Source organism: Eurosta solidaginis, chromosome 1, assembly GCF_040869045.1.
Source record: "Eurosta solidaginis isolate ZX-2024a chromosome 1, ASM4086904v1, whole genome shotgun sequence".
Classification (NCBI taxonomy): Eukaryota; Metazoa; Arthropoda; class Insecta; order Diptera; family Tephritidae; genus Eurosta; species Eurosta solidaginis.
In genome coordinates, this window is record NC_090319.1 from 273,201,991 (window position 1) to 273,227,752 (window position 25,762).

Genomic DNA, 25,762 nt, shown 5'->3' on the forward strand with positions numbered 1-25,762 from the left:
CACTAAACCTACCTTAATGTAAGTTCATGTGTTTTACAAGGAAGTCCTTCCAATCCCATGATTATGTTATTGGCGACTATGTAATCAAGCAAGTTACTAATTTTATTGATTTAGGCGTTACAATGGACCCAAAACTCGATTTTAAACTTCATATTGAATCTTGCGTGAATAGCGCTAAAGGTACTTTGGCTTTCGTTAAACGTTGGTCTAAAGAATTTAATGACCCATACGTTACAAAAACTCTTTTTACCACATTGGTCAGACCTAATTTGGAATATGCTTCAATAATTTGGAATCCGCGTTATCAGGTTCATTCTGACAAGTTGGAATCGGTCCAGAAACAATTTTTGCTTTTGCGGTTTAAAACACTTACCATGGGATCCTTCTAAAAATCTTCCCCCCTATTGCAGCCGGTTAAAACTAATACAGCTACCTACATTGCAGAGCCGCTGGGAGATGCTTGGTGTCTTATTTATTGTTAAATTAATAAGAGGGTCAATAAATAGTCCATTTTTGCTTGGTGAAATTAAGTTTAACGTTCCTATTAGGCCATCTAGACATTTTCGATCAATTTTTGTAGCTACATGCAGGTCGAATTATGAAATGCACGAACCACTTCACTGTTTATGTCGTGATTTTAATAAACACTGTAAAAATTTAGACGTCTGCGACTCGTTGCTTGGTATTAAAAAATACCTTTTAACTACATTAAATTTGTAATTCGAAATGAAGCAAAGAACGCTAAACCGTGATATACTGTTCAACCCTCTGTTTCAAATATGAAGCGTTGTGATCATTATTTTTATATGTATGCAATCAAATTTACTCTGTATAAATTCTATTCTGTATATATTTTATCTACTATTAATTTGCTTTATTGTCAATTTCATAAATTATTATTTATTAGCTCCTTCATGAGTACATTTTAACACATTTTCAACATTTTATCTTTTGCTTACTTCTAAGTTTTAAATTGAAATTGTCAAGCATTTAATTCAATACTGTTTAAATATTACTCTAAAATTGATGACTGCTTATGTTGTTTATATCGTGTATTACATCTGAGATTTAAGTGTCGGTATACTTGGTCTGTATAATTGTTTAATTTGTAGACTGATAAATAAATAAATAAATAAATAAATATGGGTGACGCGTAGCACGCAATCGGCTGGCCAATTGCTTTGTATGTAGTCATGAGCGTTTCTTTATCTTTTCCCAAGGTACTGCCAGCGAGGGATTTGAGGATTTTGTTACGGCTCTGAATTCTCGGAACAATTGCGGCTGCGTGCTCACCAAAATGTAGATCCTGATCAAACGTCACACCCAAGATGTTGGGGTGTAGGACAGTCGACTAGCTTTTCTTCAAATTTGCAAGCTTTATGCCGACTCCGAGCGGTTCACTGAGAAGCTTCATGGCAGAAATACACCAGGAGTGTTTGATAAATCACTGTCGAAGGGCGACCGCGCATAGGAAAACTTTTTTCTAATTGATAAAACTCAATGCTGCAATGAGAACTGCCACGGAATGTCTTCTTATGACCACTGAGCATCAACTACGAAGTGAGCATAATGAAATGCTGAACAGACAGGTTTTACTAAATTGAAGCAAACCAGGACAACCTAGAAAACAACTGCTTGATCTAGTCTCGCATCCAAGAGAGTTAAGGGAGCATCTTCATAAGCACTATGATGAGATCCGGCACCTGCTAACACAGCCGCTTGATCCAGGCAAGCAGAAGCAGCACAAGGCAAAATCCACACAGAATCTGTAAACGCAGTCAACATGCAATATCCTACTCTTGCATAAGAAAAAAGCACACTATCAAACGAGACACGAGTCGAGTCGCTTCCCAAGGCAGTCGGTTCTATGTACCGGAGCGACGGGATTTTTCCCGACCAAGGACTGTTATTTCAGTGTAACCCCATTTAATTTGTTGCGTCCCTCCCACAAATTGTCATCCTCCCAGCAGCTCTTTGCAGCGGGACTGCTCCATATTCTCTTGCTCCGGGAAGGTATCGAATCCAATCCGGGTCCGTCTCCTGACCCCGGTCCTGAGAAATGGTTTTGCTGCATCTGCCGGAAAAGAATCTTTTTAGGACGGTCATACTCTGTTCAGTGTGTTTCGTGTAAGGGATGGTTGCATCGGACAAGTTGTTCTGGCCTTGAACCCAAAACCCGACGTCCACGTAACTTTTATAAATCTTTTGTGGCTCCTTGCTGTTCACGCCCAAGGGCGTCCCGTAGTCTACGCCTAAGCGCTCCTATTACCTGCCAGTAGCCCCGCTGCTCAGCAAGCCACAACAAGTACGGCGCCAACAACTCAAACAGCTGCTACCACTCATAACTACTATCTTCGTAGTAGAGTTGGTAGCAATGCTGAGCATCAGCCCTGCCCCCGTCTTCTCCCCCCTCTTTTCCGGCAGCAATCGTGTAGGTCAGGGAAACAGACTCTTAGTCCCTACCTCCGTTTGCACCGTTTGCCAGCACAGAATATATATGTTTGCGACATCCGCCCAATGCAGCTCCTGCCTTGGGTGGTGCCACTTTCCTAAATGTTCTGGTCTCCGCGACGGCAACCCCCCGACGGGTTTCATCGCGCCATGTTGCCAGGTCGCAAACCCAAATCATCTGGGTACCCCAATGCTTGCCCAAGGACGCCCAGTCCCAGGGCCACAACAGCAATTGCGTCCTAGCCTTCCACAACCCAGGCGTAGTCACCCGTCACTTACCCCCAGAGTGGCGACGTCTCCCCCAATGCACTTCAGAATTCTGCAGTTAAACTGTAATGGACTAACTGGGAAGATCACGGAGATAGTCGATTTCATGAAGCGGCACAACATCCGCATTACTGCGATTCAAGAGACTAAACTCACAGCAAGATCTGCATTGCAGACCTGCTCTGGGTATAATGCCCACAGAAAAGATCGCGAGAGCGGAAATGGAGGCGGCCTCGCGTTTATCATACACCACTCTGTGCAATATTATATATTTGATCCTGGTATCTACCGCAGGGACAATGTCTTAGAACGCCGGCCTCTCTGTCCGGTCAGGCGATGCAAACCTTGAAATCAACATCTACATCCTTCCTGCCACCTGTTGCCCCAGTGGATACCGCTCTAATATCAGCGCCTTACTCATTGGCAACAATGCATTATCTTAGGCGATTTCAAAGCCCATCACGATCTATCACATTCAAATTTGGGGGCGTACAGTAGGGGTGAGATGTTGGCGGATCAAATAGAAGAAACGACGTTCTGCACAATAAACGGAGACGCCCCACACGTATGGTAGGAAGCTGTCACAGTTCGCCAGATATCTCAATCGTGAGCGCAGAACTCGTAAACTGCGTCAACTGGCAGCCGATGGGAACATTGGCATCCGACCACCTGCCTATACTTATTTCGCTCGAGAATACCGCCGACTTCATCGTCACAGAAAAACGCACTTTCATAAACTTAAAAAAAGGAAAGTGGGACGAATATAAATCTTTTACAGACAACCTCTTTGCTGCCCTCCCTATCCCGACTGATGCCCGCCAAGGGGAGCGTGCCTTCCGCAAGGTCATTGAATCCGCCTCGGCTCGTTTCATTCTCGCCGGGAGAATTCCCGAAATTCGGCCCACTTCCCGGCGGAGGCCGCAAACTTAGCGAGAGAACGGGGCTTTATAAAACAGCTTGATCCAAGCGACCCCCAAATAAGGGATATAAACCAACGCATCAGATTACTTGTGGATGAACACAAGCGGGCGAAATGGGAGGAGCGCCTAAGAGGTTGTAACCTCTCTACCGGTGTGGGTAAACTTTGGTCCACCGTAAAGTCCCTATCGAATCCGTCTAAGCACAAAGACAAAGTTTCCATCGCCTTTGGCGATAAAGTGCTGTCGGATGCGAAAAAATGCCGACAATATATAATGCATTCTACGGTCGACAAAGATAGACGGAGGGCCAACAGACACGCACATAAACACAAATTCAGCGCGTAACCAATCACCATCACCGCTAAAGAGGTTCAGGACGCCATTGGTCACGTTAAATACATCTCTGATCACTTTGGCATTGCTGCTTCTAATGTCGCTTGTTTTAAGTTAGTAAAGAGAGATGTCGACATTAACACTTTAGCTTTTAAAGTTCGAGTGATTGAAAGTGAATATCGCAAACTTTTCAATGCTACTCTTTGGCCCAGTAATGTATACATTAAGCCCTTCCGTTTTTTTTCGAAAATATGTAGAAATTCCCGCGGAGTCATAGATTTGTCTGACACCTTTCATAATGGCCTCAACGTCTATTATCAGAATGTTAGGGGTCTAAATACTAAACTAGTTGATCTTTTTCTCCGTAGTCATGAACTCTGTTATGACGTTTTGGTTTTTACTGAGACATGGTTGAAACCAACTGTATTTCTCTTTCATTTCATTTCATTTCATTTATTTAACAAATTTGTACAACTAAGAACTTAAGTCTTTTATATGTACATCAACTGACATTAAAAACTTATGCTAATACATTTTATGTAAATGGGAAGTTCACAATATAAAAAAAGAAAACTAAAATTTACCTACTGACATAAAAGTATGCGTTTAATATATGCGTTTAATATATGCACTAATCGAGACACATGAATAGCAGAGGTACAGAAAACAATGAAAGGAGAAGCAAGGAAATTAGATGACATAAAGATTATTTTAGAAATAGTATTTTAGTCAAAATATAGAAGAAATATCAACTTCTGCGAAGTATTTCAATATAATGCTTGTGAAGTTTCTATTATTCAGCCCTACTTTAATTGATTCGGGAATAGCGTTCCAAAGTCTAACAGCGCTAATAAAAAACAATCTGCTAGACGCTAAGTATTTGAACATCGGAACCACCAATTTACGGTTTCTTTGAGACCTGGTAAAATGCAGTTTGTCAAAAAGATACTTGGGGAGCTTACATTCTAATAGTTTAAACATGAACATGCAGTTTCTGGCAGCCAAGTAATTAAGGATGTTGCATCCCAGAATTTTATCCCTCCAGGGTGATATGTGATCGTATCGACCTACCCCATACACGTACCTGGTAACATTATTGAAGGTAACATTGATCTTGTTGGCGGACTCCGAGTCAAGTTTAGTATACACAAGTTCAAAGTATGTGAATTGGGGTACAATTAGCTGCATTGCAAGCTTGCGACGAGTTTCCTGTGGTGTGAACGGTGCCGATATGCGTAAGGTCCGCAGTATAACATAAACATTGCGGACTACTTTATTAACGTGGTCGAAAGAAGTTAATTTGTTATTTAATACAAAGCCTAAATTTTTAACTTTGTCAGTGGTACTAAGTGCCTGCGAGCCAATCTTTAAAGATGGAATACTTTCAGGGTCGATTTCATTTTTGGATATCGGCATAACGTACGATTTTGCAGCGTTAAGACATAAAGCATTGTTTTTAGCCCAACAGAAAACAGCAGACAGATCACAGTTTACTTTGAAGCATAAGTCTTCAACGAGGCCAACACGATTAGAAAGGTACAACTGAATATCATCAGCATATGCGTGGACGTTAACATACTTACACACGGAAAACACATCATTGACAAACATACTAAATAATAGAGGACCAAGAATTGATCCCTGAGGAACACCTGCTTTAATGGATTTGAATTCTGACGAAGCTTTCTCTCCTCTGACCTTTTGTTCCCTACCTTGGAGGTAACTAGCCATTACTTTAATGGAACTATCAGAAAAGGCAAAGCTTGGGGTCGCCAGAGCCTCGTCTGTTAGTGAAACAGGATTCGCCGAGGATAGGTGAGGTTGACAATTAGGTTTGGAGTAGCTATATATTGCGCTGGCAACCTGAAGGGTTGCGCTACACACCCCTTGAATCTGGTATTTTAGTCGCCTCTTACGACAGGCATACCTACCGCGGGTATATTCTTACCCCTTACCCGCTGGGGGACCGAATGCGTCTTCGCGCCGGTTTCTGTTTAGAAAGGCCAATTGGTCTTTACTAATCGACGAAGTCTCTAAAATAAAGTGGCCTGAGTACGACGGAGATATTGAAGCGAGCTCCATCTATTTCACCAACGTTTTACATGCGATATTCCTCAAATGTGTGCCTTTTTCCAAAACCTCCTCAGCATCTCCAGCTACTGCTTGGAGCTCTAGAGAACTTAATTATCTAAAAAGCAAAAAAACACGCTTCTTCAAGCGTTTCAAATTATCTGGCTCTAATATTGACTATGCTGCATACTCCATCTTGCGCCTTAAGTACAACACGCTACAGATAAAATGCTATAATAATTATCTGATGAAGATTCAGCATCGGATCTCTTCCAATCCAAAAACATTTTATTCCTTCGTCAACTCCAAAAGAAAAATTAGAGGGTTTCCTTCTGTAATGAAGTATGACGATCGGATTTCTAGTATTGACTCCGAAATTGCAAATATGTCTGCTGACTTTTTTAAATCTAATTACTCGACTCGACTCGTATCCAGAACGAAGTTGAGCCAGAGTGACACGCGTTTCCCTGGGGAGTATGCGTTCCTCTTCCGCAAGTTTTGGAAACTTAACTTTGAGTACTGGATTCACCGGGCAATTCCCGGCATAAAGGTCCGACGCCTGTTTGTGGAGTTCACCAAGGACCTGCTTGTGTTTTTTCGCTTCATACGGCTGGGTTCTCAGGTGCCGTATTTCCTCAAAATGCTTACGGAGATGACTCCTTAAGCCCCTAGGCGGTGCTGGCTCGTCAATCAGATGTCTGTTGGGATGCCCAGGTTTCTGGGTATTCAACAGGAACTGTTTGGTCAGCATCTCGTTTCTTTCCCTGATGGGGAGTATTCTCGCCTCATTATGCAGATGGTGTTCTGGGGACATAAGAAGACAGCCCGTGGCAATTCTGAGAGCAGTATTTTGGCAGGCCTGTAGCTTCTTCCAGTGGGTAATTTTTAGGCTTGGCGACCATATGGGTGACGCGTAGCACGTAATCGGCTGGCTAATTGCTTTGTATGTAATCATGAGCGTTTCTTTATCTTTTCCCCAGGTACTGCCAGCAAGGGATTTGAGGATTTTGTTACGGCTCTGAATTCTCGGAACAATTGCGGCTGCGTGCTCACCAAAATGTAGATCCTGATCAAACGTCACACCCAAGATTTTGGGGTGTAGGACAGTCGGTAGCGTAGAGCCATCGACGTGGATGTTCAAAATGGTCGACATTTGGGACGTCCATGTTGTAAATAAGGTCGCGGAAGATTTAGTCGGTGATAATGCCAGGTTTCGCGAGGCGAAAAAACTGGAGAGATCAGGGAGGTAGCCGTTTATTTTATTGCATAGCTCATCGATCTGTGGGCCTGGGCCTGTGGCCATTACTGTGCAGTCATCGGCGTAGGAAACGATTGTGACTCCTTCCGGTGGTGAAGGCAGCTTAGATATGTATAAATTAAACAAAAGTGGGGATAGGACACCACCCTGTGGCACCCCTTGTTTAATTCTCCTTGGCTTTGATGTTTCGAACAACCTGTCCGATGCAACCATCCCTTGCACGAGACACACTGAACAGAGTATGACCGTCCTAAAAAGATTCTTTTCTGGCAAATGCAGCAAAACCATTTCTCAGGACCGGGATCAGGAGACGGACCCGGATTGGGTTCGATACCTTCCCGGAATAAGAGAATATGTAGCAGTCCTGCTGCAAGGAGCTGCTGGGAGGATGACAATTTGTGGGAGGGACGAAACAAATTAAATGGGGTCACACTGAAATGACAGTCCTTGGTCGGGAAAAATCCCGAGTCGCTCCGGTACATAGAACCGACTGCCTTGGGAAGCGTATCTGGGTGGTCGGCAGGCATCGGTGCAATTCAGAAACGAAACATCAAAACAAAGGAGAATTAAACAAGGGGTGCCACAGGGTGGTGTCCTATCCCCGCTTTTGTTTAATTTCTACATATCTAAGCTACCTTCACCACCGGAAGGAGTCACAATCGTTTCCTACGCCGATGACTGCACAATAATGCCCACAGGCCCAGGCCCAGGCCCAGAGATCGATGAGCTATGCAATAAAATAAACGGCTATCTCCCTGATCTCTCCAGTTTTTTCGCCTCGCGAAACCTGGCATTGTCACCGACTAAATCTTCCGCGACCTTATTTACAACATGGACGCCCCAAATGTCGACCATATTGAACATCCACGTCGATGGCACTACGCTACCGACTGTCCTACACCCCAAAATCTTGGGTGTGACGTTTGATCAGGATCTACATTTTGGTGCGCACGCAACCGCAATTGTTCCAAGAATTCAGAGCCGTAATAAAATCCTCAAATCCCTTGCTGGCAGTACCTGGGGAAAAGACAAAGAAACGCTCTTGACCACATACAAAGCAATTAGCCAGCCGATTACGTGCTACGAGTCACCCATATGGTCGCCAAGCCTAAAAACCACCCACTGGAAGAAACTACAGGCCTGACAAAATACTGCTCTCAGAATCGCCACGGGCTGTCTTCTTATGTCCCCAGAACACCATCTGCATAATGAGGCGAGAACACTCCCCATCAGGGAGAGAAATGAGATGCTGACCAAACAGTTTCTGTTGAATACCCAGAAACCTGGGCATCCCAACAGACATCTGATTGACGAACCAGCACCGCCTAGGGGCCTAAGGAGTCATCTCCGTGAGCATTTTTGGAAATACGGCACCTGAGAACCCAGCCGTATGAAGCGGAAAAACACAATCAGGTCCTTGGTGAACTCCATAGACAGGCGTCGGATCTTTATGTCGGGAATTGCCCGGTGAATCCAGTACTTGAAGAAAAATATCCAGAACTCGCAGAAGAGGAACGCATACTCCCCAGGGAAACGCGTGTCACTCTTGCTCAACTTCGTTCTGGATACTGTAACAGGTTAAACTCTTACCTATCCAGAATCAACCCCGACATACAAAATGTATGCCCTGCTTGCAATGTGTCCCCACATGACACCAACCATCTCTTTAATTGTAATGTGGAACCAACGCCTCTAACACCCTTTTCCTTATGGTCCACCCCTGTTGAAACGGCAAGTTTCCTTGGACTCCCGTTAGAGGATATTGATGACAATTTGTGATCGGTCGCGGCTATTAGGTGGGGCGAGCATTGCTACAACAACAACAACAACAACGACCACCCAGATAATTTGCGGTCTACCTTTCAAGACATGGGGGAACGGCAGATCCTTCCAGGTCTTGCAGTAACGAGCCATGCTTGACCGTATCAAAAGGTTTTGATAGGTCTAGCGCTACGAGTACTGTTCTATGGTGGGGGTTTTGATTTAAACCGCAATTTATCTGGTTGCTAATGGCATTTAGCGCGGAGGTAGTGCTATGGAGTTTTCTGAAGCCATGCTGATGGGAGGCTAGCTGCAAATTTGCTTGAAAATAAGGCATCCCAGTCCATCCCGACAACGGATTCAATAATATATGTATATACATATTTTATAATATAATTTTGCTCACTATGTATGCTTGTTAATTTTACACTGTAATCCGCATTTATATTCATTCATTCATTCATATTTAGTCTGATTAATTGTAAAATTTGTAGACTAACAAATAAATAAATAAATAAGTAAAATGACTTCGAGCGTCTTTGCTACCGGCGATAGGAGAGATATCGGTCCTACTCCAGTGGACCTGATGAAATACCATCTGTTGTGCTGAGAACTTGCACTCATTTTCTTTGTCAACCCCTTACCTGCTTATTTAATGCCTCTTTGAGGCAAGGGATATTCCCTAAGTAGTGAAAGGAGTCGTTTATAATACCACTTTATAAAAGTGGGAGTAGATCTTGTGTCACAAACTATAGAGGAATAGCCAAACTTTGTGCTATTCCAAAACTATTTGAATCAGTTGTCACAAATCACCTGGCTTTTGCAGTATCTTCGGCAGTGGACCTGTCACAACATAGCTTTTGCAGTGGTAAGTCCATTGTGTCTAACTTGCTGGAGTTCACAACCCTCGTATCCAATAGCTTAAGGACGAACTGCGAAGTTGATGTCATTTACACTGATTTTAGTAAGGCGTTTGATAAAGTTTCCTATTCCTTACTCCTACTAAAACTCGATCGATTGGGTTTTCCATCACGGCTTCTCTCTTGGGTCTCGTCGTACTTGGTAGGTAGAATGCAAACCGTTGTGTTTAACAATTGCTTGTCTGAATTCATCAATGCATCTTCTGGAGTTCCACAGGGCAGTCACCTTGGTCCAGTGTTGTTTCTGCTCTTCATTAATGACCTCCCAAATGTTTTGAAGCGCTGCATACCGCTGATGTACGCTGACGATGTCAAACTGGTTATGCCCATTCGCTCACCTGAAGATAGGGCACTTCTTCAATCGGATCTGAATAACCTGGTTGAGTGGTGTGACGTGAACGTCATGTCACTAAATTTACCGAAGTGCAAGTTTATGTGTTTTACGAGGAAATCTTTTAAAACCTATCAGTACATGATAGGCGATTATATAATTAAGCAAGTCACAAACTTTACTGATCTTGGCGTTATAATGGACCCTAAACTGGACTTCAAATTACATATCGAATCGTGTGTGAATAGGACTAGAGGCACTTTGGCTTTCGTAAAAAGGTTGTCAAAGGAATTGAATGACCCCTATGTCACTAAAACTCTTTTTCTATCGTTAGTAAGACCTATATTGGAATATGCTTCCATTATCTGGAACCCGCGTTATCAGGTTCATAGCGAAAAATTGGAATCGGTCCAGAAGCAATTTTTGCTCTTTGCTTTAAACCATTTGCCCTGGGATCCATCAAGGAACCTACCGCCCTATTGCAGCCGGTTAAAACTTCTACAGCTGCCTTCACTACAGAGCCGTAGGGATTTGCTTGGCGTTTTATTTATGGTAAAACTATTAAGGGGGAAGATAAACAGTCCATTTCTGCTTGGCGAGGTGATGTTTAATGTCCCTTTTAGGCCCTCTCGGTATTTCCAACCGCTATATTTAAATACATGTAAATCGAATTTTCAAATGCATGAACCTCTTCGTTGTCTGTGTCAAGATTTCAATAATCACTGTAATAATATTGATACTTGCCTCTCACTTTACAGTATAAAAAAATATATACTCACTGCCTTGAACTCATAACTGTTTCAAAATCACATGTTAAATCTGTTACCTGCTCCAGTTACTTGGGGCGGGTGGCTTGGAATCACGTCCTTTCCAACCTCCCACTAGCCCTACTCATTGTGTGTTAAATATACATCAGCTGCTCGAAAGCACGTCCATTCCGACAGCACTAATAATCAATAGTTACTTTGGGCGGGTGGCTTGGAATCTCGTCCTTTCCAACCTCCCACACATCACAGCCCTACTCATTGTGTGTTAAATATACATCAGCTGCTGGAAACCACGTCCATTCCGACAGCACTAATAATCAATAGTTACTTGGGCGGGTGGCTTGGAATCACGTCCTTTCTAACCTCCCACACATCGCAGCCCTACTCATTGTGTGTTAAACATACATCAGCTGCTCGAAATCAAGTCCATTCCGACAGCACTAATAATCAATAGTTACTTTGGGCGGGTGGCTTGGAATCTCGTCCTTTCCAACCTCCCACACATCACAGCCCTACTCATTGTGTGTTAAATATACATCAGCTGCTCGAAAACACGTCCATTTCGACAGCACTGATAATCAATTACGTTGCTCGGCATCACAGTCCATTCCGACAACTGATTCAATAATATATGTATATACATATTTTATAATATTGTAACGGATTTGCTGCAAATCTTCTTATTTGCCCTTTTGCTAGGTTCGTATCGCTAAACTGTTGAATAAATAACTCCAATATTGAATAATGGAAAAAAATGGCCTTTATTAAAATACTTCACAATAACACTCAAACTGTGCAACGAATAGCTTAATAACCAAACTGATAGCTTAAATGAAACTGACTTTCAAAATAATACTGCTATTGCTCGCTAGATATCGTCTTAGTCGTAACTGCTTGACAACTCAAATCAAACTGAATTACTTCTTACTCGCCTGTCCCGCTTTTATAGTTTACGCTGCATACTTCTAGGCTCTTCGATTTCCAGAACTTACTAGTTATTTCGGCTACAAAATCGCCAGCCACAACTACGTGCAAAAATTATTGCCCTCTCTTGTGACAACTGAGATAAGATATATGCATGTGTTTGTGCATTGCCGCTCCGCTGCTCGTATACGTACATATGTGTAGACGCAATTATTTATTCGTTTATGTAGATACATAATGATTGAATTATTGATGTGAATGTTTGTAGTTTACAGTCTCGCGCATACATAGGCGCATAAGTAAATGCATCTGTGTGTGACATCTCTTTCGGCTGCCTTATATATGTGTATACATGATTTGATTATTGACGTAAATACTGCTTGGCATGGCCTTAGCATCGCCTTAGTGATGGTACAGCTCAGCGATGCCAATATCCGTGACACTGCCCTCCACCTAAGTCTGATCGTCCCGATCAGACAAATTTCTCGATCTAAACGCTGCTAATCTCTCCAAATGAACCACTTTCATTTTGGTTCGTGGTTTGGTAGTGGTTTGTATGCGGTACACTACATCGTTGATCCGTTTTACAACTTTGTATGGGCCTTCCCAGTTACACTGCAATTTCGGGGACAAACCTTTTTTTCGTTGTGGGTTGTATAGCAGCACCAAATCTCCTTCCTGAAACCCTTCCGAATTAATTGCTTTATCGTACCTCGCTTTCATCTTGTCACTCATAATCTTTGCTCGTTGCCTTACCAGATCGTGTATCTCTCTCAGCTCTTCTTCTAAGACATCAGTGGATTTCTTGACATTCCTCTCCGCATCGGCATCTATCCCATACTTCAAATCAGCTGGCAGTCGAAGGTCATTGCCAAAAATTACCTTTGCGGGAGTTTGGCCCGTTGTGTCATGTACTGCCGATCGGTAGGCCATCAAGAATAATGATATGTGTGTATCCCAGTCCTTATGGTACTTGTCGACTACTTTCCTTAAATGCTCCTCCAATGTTCTATTGAAACGTTCCACCATACCATCGGACTGAGGATGCAATGCAGTTGTCCGTGTTTTTCGAATGCCCAACTTCTTGCACAGTTCTTGGAACACAGCTGATTCAAAATTCCTGCCTTGGTCAGAATGTAACTCCATTGGTACACCATACCTTGCAACCCATTCGTTTTTAACCACTTCTGCTACTGTTTCTGCTTCTTGGTTTGGGATTGGGTATACCTCTGGCCATTTACTGAAATAATCCATAACCACCAGTACGTATTTGTTTCCGTGGTTGCTAGTAGGAAATGGACCTGCGACATCCATGGCGATCCTTTCAAATGGTGCACCTGAAATATACTGCTTCATCTGGCCACGACTTCGGGTTTTGGGCCCTTTCGCTCTGTTGCATACCTCGCAATTGGCAATCCACTCGGTGACCGACTGACGGCAACCAACCCAATAGAATCTCTGCTTAATTTTCTCGAGTGTCTTCGTGATTCCAAGATGGCCTCCACTTGGACCATTGTGCAACTCGTTGAGCACGTCAGGAATCCTCTTTCTGGGAACAACTATCAGTTTCTTCTTGCATTGACCATCCTCACTCTCCCATACTCGATGCAAGCAACAGGATATCAATTCCAAACTGTTCCACTGTGCCCAATATGACTTCGCAATGGGACTCTCTGCTGACATATCCTCTCTGCTTGGTCTTTCGTTTCGTTCGAGCCCTTGCATAACATGTGACAGATCTGTATCTTCTAGCTGACACTTTCTTAGTTGTTCCTTGTCCCATTCATCCGTACACGTTATAGTCATTAGCCGGACATCTATAATGTCTTCTCTAGCCTCGGCCCTTGAACAGTGCTTGCATTCCAAACTACATGGTCTTCGTGACATTGCATCAGCATTTCCATGGGTACTACCTTTTCGATGCTCAATGGAAAAGGCATAGCTTTGTAGTCGCTCGATCCACCGTGCCAATTGTCCTTCCGGATTACGGAACTGCAGAAGCCATTTCAACGCTGCGTGATCTGTCCCGACACGGAAGCGCTGGCCGTAGAGGTATTTGTGAAAATGTTTAATGCACTCTACCAATGCCAACAGCTCTCTCCGCGTAACACAGTAGTTCCTCTCTGGTTTTCCAATCGAACGGCTGTAATATGCAACTACCTTCTCCTGTCCATCGACCAGTTGTGATAAAACGCCTCCTATAGCATATCCACTTGCATCTGTATCTAGAATAAATGTTGCTCCTGGAATCGGATATGCTAACATTGGGGCAGTGCACAAGCGCTCCTTCAATGTTTGGAAAGCCACTTCTTGCTCCTTCTTCCATTCAAAAGCTTTGTTTTTTCTTGTAAGCTCATGGAGGCTATGGGCTACGCTGGAAAAATTTGGTACAAATCGGCGGTAATATGTGCACAGCCCAAGAAAACTTCTCAATTCATGTAGGTTCTGTGGTCTTGGCCAATCCTGTACAGCCTCTATTTTTTCGTTCGCAGTGCAGATGCCCTCTGTCGTTACCTTGTGACCCAAATAATTGACTTCCTTTTTAAACAGCGCACACTTTTTGGGACTTAACTTCAGACCAGCGCCAGCTATTCTCTGGAAAACTTCCTCTAAGTTCTTAAGATGTTCATCAAAGTTCTTGCCCAATACGATGATGTCGTCCAGGTACACCAAGCATGTTTTCCAATGTAGTCCTTTCAGTACCTGGTCCATGAGTCTCTCAAAAGTAGCTGGTGCATTACAAAGTCCAAAAGGCATCACTGTAAATTGCCAAAGACCATCACCGACACTGAAGGCTGTTTTCTCTTTATCTTCCTCCTTCACCTCCACTTGCCAGTAGCCGCTTTTCAAGTCCAGCGTGGAAAACCATTTCGTACCAGATAGCGAGTCCAGAGTGTCGTCAATTCTTGGCAATGGGTAGCTATCCTTTTTCGTTACGTCATTCAACTTCCGGTAGTCCACGCAAAACCTCATTTTTCCATCCTTCTTTTTTACAAGTACTACCGGTGAGCTCCATGGACTAGCTGATGGTTCGATGACGCCGCTGTCGCTCATTTCTTGAATGATTTGACTCACAACTTCCCGCTTCGCCAGTGGAACACTACGTGGAGCTTGACGGATCGGCCTCGCATCTCCAGTGTCAATTTGATGCTTCACAACGTTGGTGCGGCCTGGTTTAGAATCATCCTGGTCAAATATGTTCGCGTACTTTAGGAGCAGTTGTTTTGCCTTACTCTGAAATGCTTCCTCTAGCCCCTGTGTCCATGCCGTGATGTCATTTGAAAGATCAGTATTACTAGCTGAAACGTGTTCCTGGAGCTGTTCACAGTTAATAACTACTTCAGCCTCTTGGCATCTTCCCAAAATAGCTCCTTTAGTCAGTTTGAGTGGTGACTTGAACTCATTGAGTACTCTTACCGGAATACGTCCATCTTGTTTTGTCATAGCCAGGGTTTTTCCTACAAGTATGTTTAGTGCTGATTTGTTTGCTGCTTCGACAACCCACAATTTGTTTGTCCCACAATCTCCATCAACCTTTGCCCAGATGACTGCTTCGGATTTTGGTGGTATTCGCTGACTCTCTTCCACCAGCACTCGTTTACTGCTGTAGCCTCTCTCGTAGCCGAAATTAAGTGGCACATCCATGTTCTTATATCGCATCGTCTTGCTTTGCATATCGATCTTGATGCCTTGGTTGATTAAGAAGTCCACTCCAATTATGATTTCATCAACAATACCTGCCACTATAAAATTGTGAAGTACCGAGACGTTCCCAATTGCTACTTCACATTCTACTTCTCCAATTACCTGGGTGTCCTCTCCCGTGGCTGTACGTAATCTTGCTCCAAGCAATGGTCTTATCTTCTTGTTGACTAAATCTGATCGAATGATGGAATGGGATGCACCCGTATCTACAGTCAGTAAACGTTCCTTTCCATCCACATGTCCTCCGACAGTAAGATTGCTTGACCTTCTTCCAATTTGCGAGATAGAGATTATGGGGCATTCAATTGAGGGAGCCAGCTGTCGCCCCTTGCGGCTGACTCGCTTTAGTTTAACGATTGAGTGGATTTGGAGATTTGCTCGTCTCCTTCAGCTCTGCGTTTACGGCCACCCACATTGTTGGAACTATTGGAATTGCAACTGCAATGACGTGCAATGTGACCTGGGTTACCGCACTTGAAACATTTCATAACTCCGGCATTTTTCTGTTGTGATCCCTTCAGAGCTTCCAAAATTGTATCTACCCACTCTGGCCTTTCTACTTCCACACGATGAGCATTGTATGCTGGTTTACTCAATAATGACGCCGTTTCCTGAGTCAATGCATGGGATACCGTTTCAGAAAATGTTTGCTTTGGGTTCGCGTATGTGGCTCGCTTCGTTTCGACGTCCCTTATGCCATTTATAAAGCTCTGAATCTTCACTCTTTCCGTGTATTCCACGGGTGCATCCGCATTTGCAAGATGAGCCAATCTTTCAATGTCCGAAGCAAACTCCTGCAAAGTCTCGTTAGCTTTTTGGTAGCGGTTTTGCAATTCTATTTGAAATATCTGTTTCCTGTGTTCGCTTCCGTATCGCCGTTCTACAGCAGCCATCAATGCGTCATAACTGTTCCGTTCGTACTCTGGAATAGTCTGTAAGATTTCGGCAGCTGGTCCTTTCAATGCTACGAAGAGTGCGGCAACTTTATCTTCCACATTCCAGTTGTTCACTGCTGCGGTCTTCTCAAACTGTAGCTTAAAGACCTGGAAAGGAACAGAACCGTCAAAGGATGGTGTTTTTACCTTTGAATTACTAGTTGAGACTGCTGGGCGATTCAGTTGCAACTGCTCGATACGTCCTCTCAAAGCATCCACCTCGGCCTCGATTTTTTCTTCAAACTGTAAAATTTTTGTATCTTGCGCCTCCAACTTCGAGGAAATACGTCCTTCTTGCTCTTCCAGTTGAGCAGAGATCTGCGATGATATCTGTGCTGAAATTTGAGCCGACATTTCGGATAACCGTGCCTCTTGTGCTTCAATCTTCGCTGTTATACGGTTCTCCTGCGATTCCAGCTGAGATGACATTTGCGACGACATTTCGGATATACGCGTTTCTTGTGCTTCCATCTGGGATACCATATACGTCTTCTGTTCTTCTAGTTGAGATGACATATACGTTTTCTGTTCTTCTAGTTGAGATGCCACTGTCGATGTTTGAGCAGATATTGCAGCCAAAATCATGTTCAAGTCTGTGTTCGCCATTGTCTGCGGTGTTTCTTCGATTTTTGTTATTTCCTCGCCATCAAGATGAAAGTCATACTCTTCCACATCAATTCCTTCTCCTTCCATTGCCTCTCGTAGCCGTGCCTGAAGTTCAAGTTTAACGCCGCTTGTATTCAATCCACGGCTCTCCAACTCCTTCTTTAGTTGCTGGATCTTCAATTCACTGAACTTTGCCATGTCCTTGTTGTCCTCTGGAATTTATTCAACAATCCCACTTCTGACACCAATTGTAACGAATTTGCTGCAAATCTTCTTATTTGCCCTTTTGCTAGGTTCGTATCGCTAAACTGTTGAATAAATAACTCCAATATTGAATAATGGAAAAAAATGGCCTTTATTAAAATACTTCACAATAACACTCAAACTGTGCAACGAATAGCTTAATAACCAAACTGATAGCTTAAATGAAACTGACTTTCAAAATAATACTGCTATTGCTCGCTAGATATCGTCTTAGTCGTAACTGCTTGACAACTCAAATCAAACTGAATTACTTCTTACTCGCCTGTCCCGCTATTATAGTTTACGCTGCATACTTCTAGGCTCTTCGATTTCCAGAACTTACTAGTTATTTCGGCTACAAAATCGCCAGCCACAACTACGTGCAAAAATGATTGCCCTCTCTTGTGACAACTGAGATAAGATATATGCATGTGTTTGTGCATTGCCGCTCCGCTGCTCGTATACGTACATATGTGTAGACGCAATTATTTATTCGTTTATGTAGATACATAATGATTGAATTATTGATGTGAATGTTTGTAGTTTACAGTCTCTCGCGCATACATAGGCGCATAAGTAAATGCATCTGTGTGTGACATCTCTTTCGGCTGCCTTATATATGTGTATACATGATTTGATTATTGACGTAAATACTGCTTGGCATGGCCTTAGCATCGCCTTAGTGATGGTACAGCTCAGCGATGCCAATATCCGTGACAATATAATTTTGCTCACTATGTATGTTTGTTAATTTTACACTGTAATCTGCATTTATATTCATTCATTCATTCATATTTAGTCTGATTAATTGTAAAATTTGTAGACTAACAAATAAATAAATAAATAAATAAATAAACCATCCAAAGCAGTGGGCCCAGACGGCATAGCCATGCCGATGCTTAAAGGCCTAGCGAAAGAGGATTTCAAATATTTAGCGCAAGTCTTCAAATTGTCACTTTCCACCTTTGTCATAACCGAAAAATGGAAAATGGCGAAGGTGGCCCCGCTACTAAAGCATGGGAAACCAGCTAACATAGGAGAGTCGTATCGTCCGATATCTCTCCTATCGCCAGTAGCAAAGACGCTTGAAGCCATTTTGCTCCCCTATTTCCAAGCAAATATGCAGCTAGCCTGTCATCAGCATGGCTTCAGGAAAGTCCATAGCACTACCACCGCGCTAAATGCCATTGGCACCCAGATAAATTGCGGTTTAAATCAAAACCCCCAACATAGAACAGTACTCGTAGCGCTAGACTTATCAAAAGCTTTTGATACGGTCAACCATGGCTCGTTACTGCAAGACCTGGAAGGGTCTACCCTTCCCCCATGTCTTAAAAGGTGGACCGCAAATTATCTGGGTGGTTGGCAGGCATCGGTGCAATTTAGAAACGAAACATCAAAACCAAGCAGAATTAAACAAGGGGTGCCACAGGGTGGTGTCCTGTCCCCACTTTTGTTTAATTTCTACATATCTAAGCTACCTTCACCACCGGAAGGAGTTACAATCGTTTCCTACGCCGATGACTGCACAATAATGGCCACAGGCCCAAGCCCACAGATCGATGAGCTTTGCAATAGAATAAACGGCTACCTCCCTGATATCTCCAGTTTTTTCACCTCGCGAAACCTGGCATTATCACGACTAAATCTTCCGCGACCTTATTTACAACATGGACGTCCTAAATGTCGACCATTTTGAACATCCACGTCGATGGCTCTACGCTACCGACTGTCCTACACCCCAAAATCTTGGGTGTGACGTTTGATCAGGATCTACATTTTGGTGAGCACGCAGCGGCAATTGTTCCGAGAATTCAGAGCTGTAACAAAATCCTCAAATCCCTCGCTGGCAGTACTTGGGGAAAAGGTAAAGAAACGCTCATGACTACATACAAAGCAATTAGCCAGCCGATTACGTGCTACGCGTCATATGGTCGACAAGCCTAAAAATTACCCACTGGAAGAAGCTACAGGCCTGCCAAAATACTGCTGTCAGAATCGCAACGGGCTGTCTTCTTATGTCCACAGAACACCAACTGCATAATGAGGCGAGAATACTTCCCATCAGGGAGAGAAATGAGATGCTGACCAAACAGTTCCTGTTGAATACCCAGAAACCTGAGCATCTCAACAGACATCTGATTGATGAGCCAGCCCCGCCTAGGGGCTTAAGGAGTCATCTCCGTAAGCATTTTGAGGAAATACGGCACCTGAGAACCCAGCCGTATGAAGCGAAAAAACACAAGCAGGTCCTTGGTGAGATCCACAAACAGGCGTCGGACCTTTATGCCGGGAATTGCCCGGTGAATCCAGTACTCAAAGAAAAGTATCCAAAACTCGCGGAAGAGGAACGCATACTCCCCAGGGAAACGCGCGTCACTCTTGCTCAACTTCGTTCTGGATACTGTAACAGGTTAAACTCTTACCTATCCAGAATCAACCCCGACATACAAAATGTATGCCCCGCTTGCAAAGTGTCCCCACATGACACCAACCATCTCTTTAATTGTAATGTGGAACCAACGCCTTTAACACCCCTTTCCTTATTGTCCACCCCTGTTGAAACAGCAAGTTTCCTTGGACTCCCGTTAGAGAATATTGATGACAATTTGTGATCGGTCGCGGCTGTTAGGTGGGGCGAAGCACTGCTACAACAACAACAACAACAATAACACGAGTCTCCCTGGCCCAACTTCGTTCTGGATACTGTAACAAATTAAACTCTTGTCCAGCCCGACATAAGTAATGTATGCCCTGCATGCGATGTGTCCCCACATGGCACCAACCATCACTTCAAATGTAATGTGGAACCTACGCCTCAATACCAATCTTCCTATTCTCTGCCCTTGTTGAAACTGCCAGATTCCTTGGACTTCCGTTAGAGGACTTTGATCAGAATTTGTGAGTGGTAGCACCCTTTGAATGGAGCGAAGCACTGTTAACACAACAACAACAACAAAAGCCCTAACCAACAAATTTAAGTTTTTACAGGAGAAGCAAAAAACATTTTGTTTTTTTTACATTCACTACATGCAGAAATTGTTAAAAATGGCGTAACTCCCTTGTTTTGGTTTTGGTTCCAACACTTTCAAATTTTTCTTGGTGATGTATTTTAATATATCATACCAAAATCTGCCTATTTTTTCAATGAAGAGAAGTGTGAACATATGACTTTGTTGGTACAAATTTTTAATTTCTTATGTAAAACACAAAATGGGGGTTTGTACTGGCAGAAAGACAATGGATTCCCACCCCTAAGTAAAACATTTTTTCTTCTCAATAACTCATCTTAAATAAAGGATTTCCCTGCGATGATATCGTCGATTTTCCTCCCAATTTTTAAGCGGATAATATCTAACTAAAAACATACTTATCTTTTTTTCCAGAAAAAAGCTTTGGGTAGTTTTCTCTACGAGCAAGTATTCTATGCTTTGGACGTAATTGAAAAGGATTATTTTGGGTTGCAGTTTACTGATGCCAATCATGTAAAGCACTGGTTGGATCCAACTAAACCAATCAAGAAGCAAGTGAAAAGTGAGTACACTCTTGCATGGCAAGGATTAACAAATTTGTGTACTAAATAACTAAAACTTTCAGTTGGTCCTCCATACACATTTCGCATGAAAGTAAAATTTTATTCATCAGAGCCAAATACACTGCGTGAAGAGTTGACGCGTTATCTATTCTTTCTGCAATTGAAACAAGATCTGCTTGAAGGACGTTTAGATTGTCCCGATGATAAAGCTGCTGAATTATGTGCACTTGCATTACAATGTATGCCATTAATACTACTTTGTACAATTTTATAGATAACTATTTTCATACCTTCCATAGCCGAATTGGGTGACTACGATGAACAAGTGCATACCGCAGCAACGGTTTCAGAGTTTCGTTTTGTACCGGAACAAACTGAGGACTTGGAAATAGCCATATTGGAAGAATATAAAACATGTCGTGGATTAACACCAGCGCAAGCTGAAACTGCCTATTTAAATAAAGCTAAATGGTTGGATATGTACGGTGTTGATATGCACACGGTCTTGGTAAAATGCTAAGTTAAAACTCAATTGTAAAAAGATAAAAATAAAATCACACACAATTACAGGGTAAAGACGGTTGCGAATATCATCTTGGCCTAACACCTACCGGTATATTAGTTTTTGAACGTGATCAAAAAATCGGTTTATTCTTTTGGCCAAAAATAAGCAAATTGGATTTCAAGAAGAAGAAACTTACACTTATCGTTATCGAGGATGATGATGAAGGACGCGAACAAGAGCATACATTTGTTTTTCGTTTGTACAATGAAAAAGCCTGCAAACATTTATGGAAGTGTGCTGTTGAGCATCACACGTTCTTCCGTTTGCGTGCACCAGTTAAAGGGCCATCAGCTCGTCAGAATTTCTTCCGCATGGGTTCACGTTTTCGCTATTCTGGCCGCACTGAATTTCAAACAACACAACAAAGTCGTGCTCGACGCACAGTACAGTTTGAGAGGCGGCCATCGCAGCGTTTCGCCAGCCGCCAATCACATTTACTACGTGAACGACAAAAGGCTTCACAGGAAGCTGCTGCTTCAGCTGTTGCTGCAGTAAATGCACGTGCAGCTGCAGCAGCTGCTGCACAAGATCCATTAGTTAATCATACTGTCGATTCAATGCTTACGAATACAACATTGGAGCAGGCTTCAAGTGCTGCTACACCTTCGCCATCCATAAAGACCATAATTTACAAGGCAGAGGTTCTCAATGATTCGGCTACATGTAGTAGCACCGGAGCGCCCCGTGGTAATAGTTGCGCTTTGCGTTGTAATTCTATGCGTTCCGATTCGAGTGGTGAAGATGGTGGTTATAGTAAGGTAGATTGTTACAATAAAGAAGGTTTGAATGTGAAGTAAGTATATGCTTAGATTAACATTTAAATAATTGAGTTAACAAATTTTGTTTATTCTTTTTAAGATTGGATACTGAATCTATTGGAGGTGCAACTGGTGGTGTATATCCAACTAGTGCCACTAAGCATCCCGATGACACAAATCCATTTAGAAATACTGTTTCCTCGCATCATGGCTCATTTGGCAAGGCTTCTATAAGTTCTGGGTTTAGGTAAATTTAGAACATTTCGAAAGAAAACTTGTGATATTTCAATTGTATCTCTAAAAATACATTATTATACTAACTTAAATGCTATTGAACTGTTCGCCTTTTTTAATACATAACGCTTTATGTTTTACAAACCTTCAATGTTAACCCATCTCTGTTATTATTTGTATCAATATCTTAATGCCTACTTAATATGTCATTTATTTTTCTTACAGTATGCTTCTTTGTGTGTAGTTATGCATTTTTAATACTAACTTTACATTTGTCTCGTTGTGCAGCATTAGAAGCGCCTTATCGGATAAAGATAAAGAGCTAGATTCATTACTTAAGTCCATTGTTAAAGATCCATCCCCATCTATACTAGCAACTGAAGCTATTAATGATGCTAACAGTATCAGGTAGTGAAACTTTATATTAATATAATTTTCTTAGAATAACACAGTGCAACAATTTAATGTTGGTGTCAAGGGGTGGTGTAATTCCAACTCAGATTAAATTCATTCAGTTACAATTTTTAAGGTCATACATATGCAACTTCGTATTCCTTCGTTTGGTTTTAAAAAAGTTAGTGAGAAGCTAAAGTACTCTAAAGCATATTTTTTTAAGGTGAAATTAAATCAATAATTTTTTTTTCCTTTCCCTGCTGACCTGGAAAACCCACACCAAATATGCTGTTGCACTGTGTGATCAACGATTTCCAATATGTGATTCTTACCTCACTATAATTTATAAAATAGGGTCACGATCAATAAAACTTTCGATATGGAACATAATACGGAGACTTTGAAACGACTTTCGAGCTCGGACAAACCGAATAATCAGGTAAAGCTTGCAAATCTCGGCGGAGGCGCTTTACCACCCGGTCATATAAAGTGTAATATATTGAAAGGTAAATAATATATTTTTAATATTATAAAAAAATATAATAAAAGCTTCCAATACAATTTCGAATTTCAGCGCGCGTAGAAGAGGAGCTTGGCACAAGTGCCCACTCCAACGCTAATTCGAATGCGAAAATGACGAATCAAATGTTTGTACCGGCACCGAACAGCAACAACAACAATAACAGCAGCATATTCAGCAGTATTAACTCGAACAACAATAACACAAATTATAATAACGATGGTCCTGATTCATTAAACGCCACCTACATATCTGTGGTGAGTTAAACTATTATTTATTTCGAATTGTATTTATATAACAAATTGTTGAAAGCTAGTCTTTTGTTTTCTAATTAATTTTGTACATGTACGTATATTTGTCTTGTTTGTTTTATCTTCATAAATACATAATTTTGTCTTTTAATTGTTTTAAACCTTGTTTTTCCCCCACACCCCACTGCTAACTTTTGTGTTTCCACATCTTGTATTTTTATTTTACGTTAAAAAAATATGCGCCTAGGGCGGTGATAAACTAACTTTGAGCATAACCGAACAAAAACCAACAAGCAGCACATCAGCCACCACTAGCGGCGTTGTCGCCACTGTGGGTAACGGTGTTAGCAATACAGATATAAATACATCGAACGCTTTTGGCACAAGCTCCAACGCTTTAGCCTCACCCACTTCACCAACGAAAAAACATTCTTCTACATCATCTACAACAATATCACCATTTTCAAATGCCACTTTCATATCCGAATTTGATGCTATGATGAGCCCAACTGTGTCATCATCATCTGCCTTCAATAATACGTCACATAATAACTCAATATTCACCACTACAAGTCCACCATCATCAATTCAAATGAATATTAACGAAACGTTTACGGTGCGAAAAAGTAATTCAACCAAGCCAACAACAAATGACAGCTTGTCTTTATTGACACCCACCACACCTACAACACCAATTTCTACAGTAACAACACCACCGCCGACGCCGACACATACATATAATGCTCATACCGCGGCGTCTAATGCATCAGCTGCTGAACGTTTAATAAACGAAATATTCATTAATAATATTATAAATAATAATGTGCGACCGCCATCGTCGAATGAGAAGAAAGTTGCCGCTGGTATGGTTGAAACAAATAGTGAAACGGAGTTGGTAAATGCGAATAATGTTGGCGTGCAAAAATCTGCATTAAAGCCTTCAGCTGGCACTACTTTATTCTCCAATTTGCGTGAACAAGAACGTAAATATCAGCCATTTAATGATGAGAATAATGAAAAAGAGCGCTGCGAAACTGATGCTCAAATGCCAAAAGCGAAAAGGGAAAATGTGAAAAAGGTTTGAGTTTTATTTTGATGCAATTTCTTTAAGGTTGTTGGGCGGAAGTGCATGCAAAATCATTGTTTTTTCTGTTTGTATACATATTTTTTGTGTTTTTTGCTTTATGTTTTGTAATTTATGTTGTTTTTCTTGTGTGTATTACGGTTAATTCTAAACTTATATATGCATACATATACAGTGTTGTGTAATACGATAGCAGCAATACATTTTTGTTTAAAAGCTTAAACAATTTTTATTCAGATAATCACAAATTTTAAGAGCAAATATTTCGCACTGGGGTAACTAAATGAAGCAACCTAAACGACAACAATATATATATTATGGTTGATCGATAGGAAAAAAGCAGTTTTTCCCGTTTTTCGAAGTTAGCCTCCCAAACATATATTACCTTTTGAAATTCGAAATTGGACCCTTCCTAATAAGTTTTACATTTATATATTTTAAAATAAAAGAAATAAAAATGTAAGCGTTCTCTGTCTTCATTTCTTATTTGAACGGTATGCATTATTTTATTTTAAATTTTTTGTATAACAGGAGTTATTAGGAGTCAGTAGGCAGATCTTCGAAAAAATTGAAAGTAATAAATCACACAGAAAACATTTTGAACCCGAATCCGATAGCAGAATTGGCCAATTTTCCTTTTTTTGGGGTTATTACCGATACGGGACCCGTTAGGCCAATTCTGATGATGGATTCAGACACGGCGCACTTAAATAATGGGACAACATACATACGTCCCTCTACCAGATTCGCCAAAGATTTTTTGTAATGCTCTCGAAATTATGCCTTTTGACCGCTTATAATACCTGTTATATATGCTTAAAAACAAAAAAAATATACATATACGGTGTTAAATAAAATTTTTTTACTTTTTAAACACGTAAAACAAAAATTATTGGGTGATCCATTTTCGAACTTTGAAAGTCAATATCTA

General features: G+C 41.7%; 1 protein-coding gene across 4 annotated transcripts in view; it reads left to right on the forward strand.

Moving 5' to 3' along the window:
* The window catches only part of yrt (erythrocyte membrane protein band 4.1-like yurt), a 49,253-nt gene that overhangs the window by 21,330 nt on the left and 2,161 nt on the right, over window positions 1-25,762 (forward strand). For 2 of the 4 annotated variants that reach the window (XM_067760790.1, XM_067760788.1), the window contains exons 2-10: window positions 20,878-21,025; window positions 21,089-21,265; window positions 21,326-21,534; window positions 21,597-22,384; window positions 22,450-22,596; window positions 22,872-22,991; window positions 23,331-23,482; window positions 23,551-23,753; window positions 23,995-24,825. In XM_067760790.1, the coding sequence (XP_067616891.1) occupies window positions 21,112-21,265; window positions 21,326-21,534; window positions 21,597-22,384; window positions 22,450-22,596; window positions 22,872-22,991; window positions 23,331-23,482; window positions 23,551-23,753; window positions 23,995-24,825 (2,604 nt within the window). In that variant the 5' untranslated portion in view covers window positions 20,878-21,025; window positions 21,089-21,111. The remainder of the gene's footprint in view (window positions 1-20,877; window positions 21,026-21,088; window positions 21,266-21,325; window positions 21,535-21,596; window positions 22,385-22,449; window positions 22,597-22,871; window positions 22,992-23,330; window positions 23,483-23,550; window positions 23,754-23,994; window positions 24,826-25,762) is intronic. The other 2 variants (XM_067760791.1, XM_067760789.1) reach the window with 2 other exon arrangements.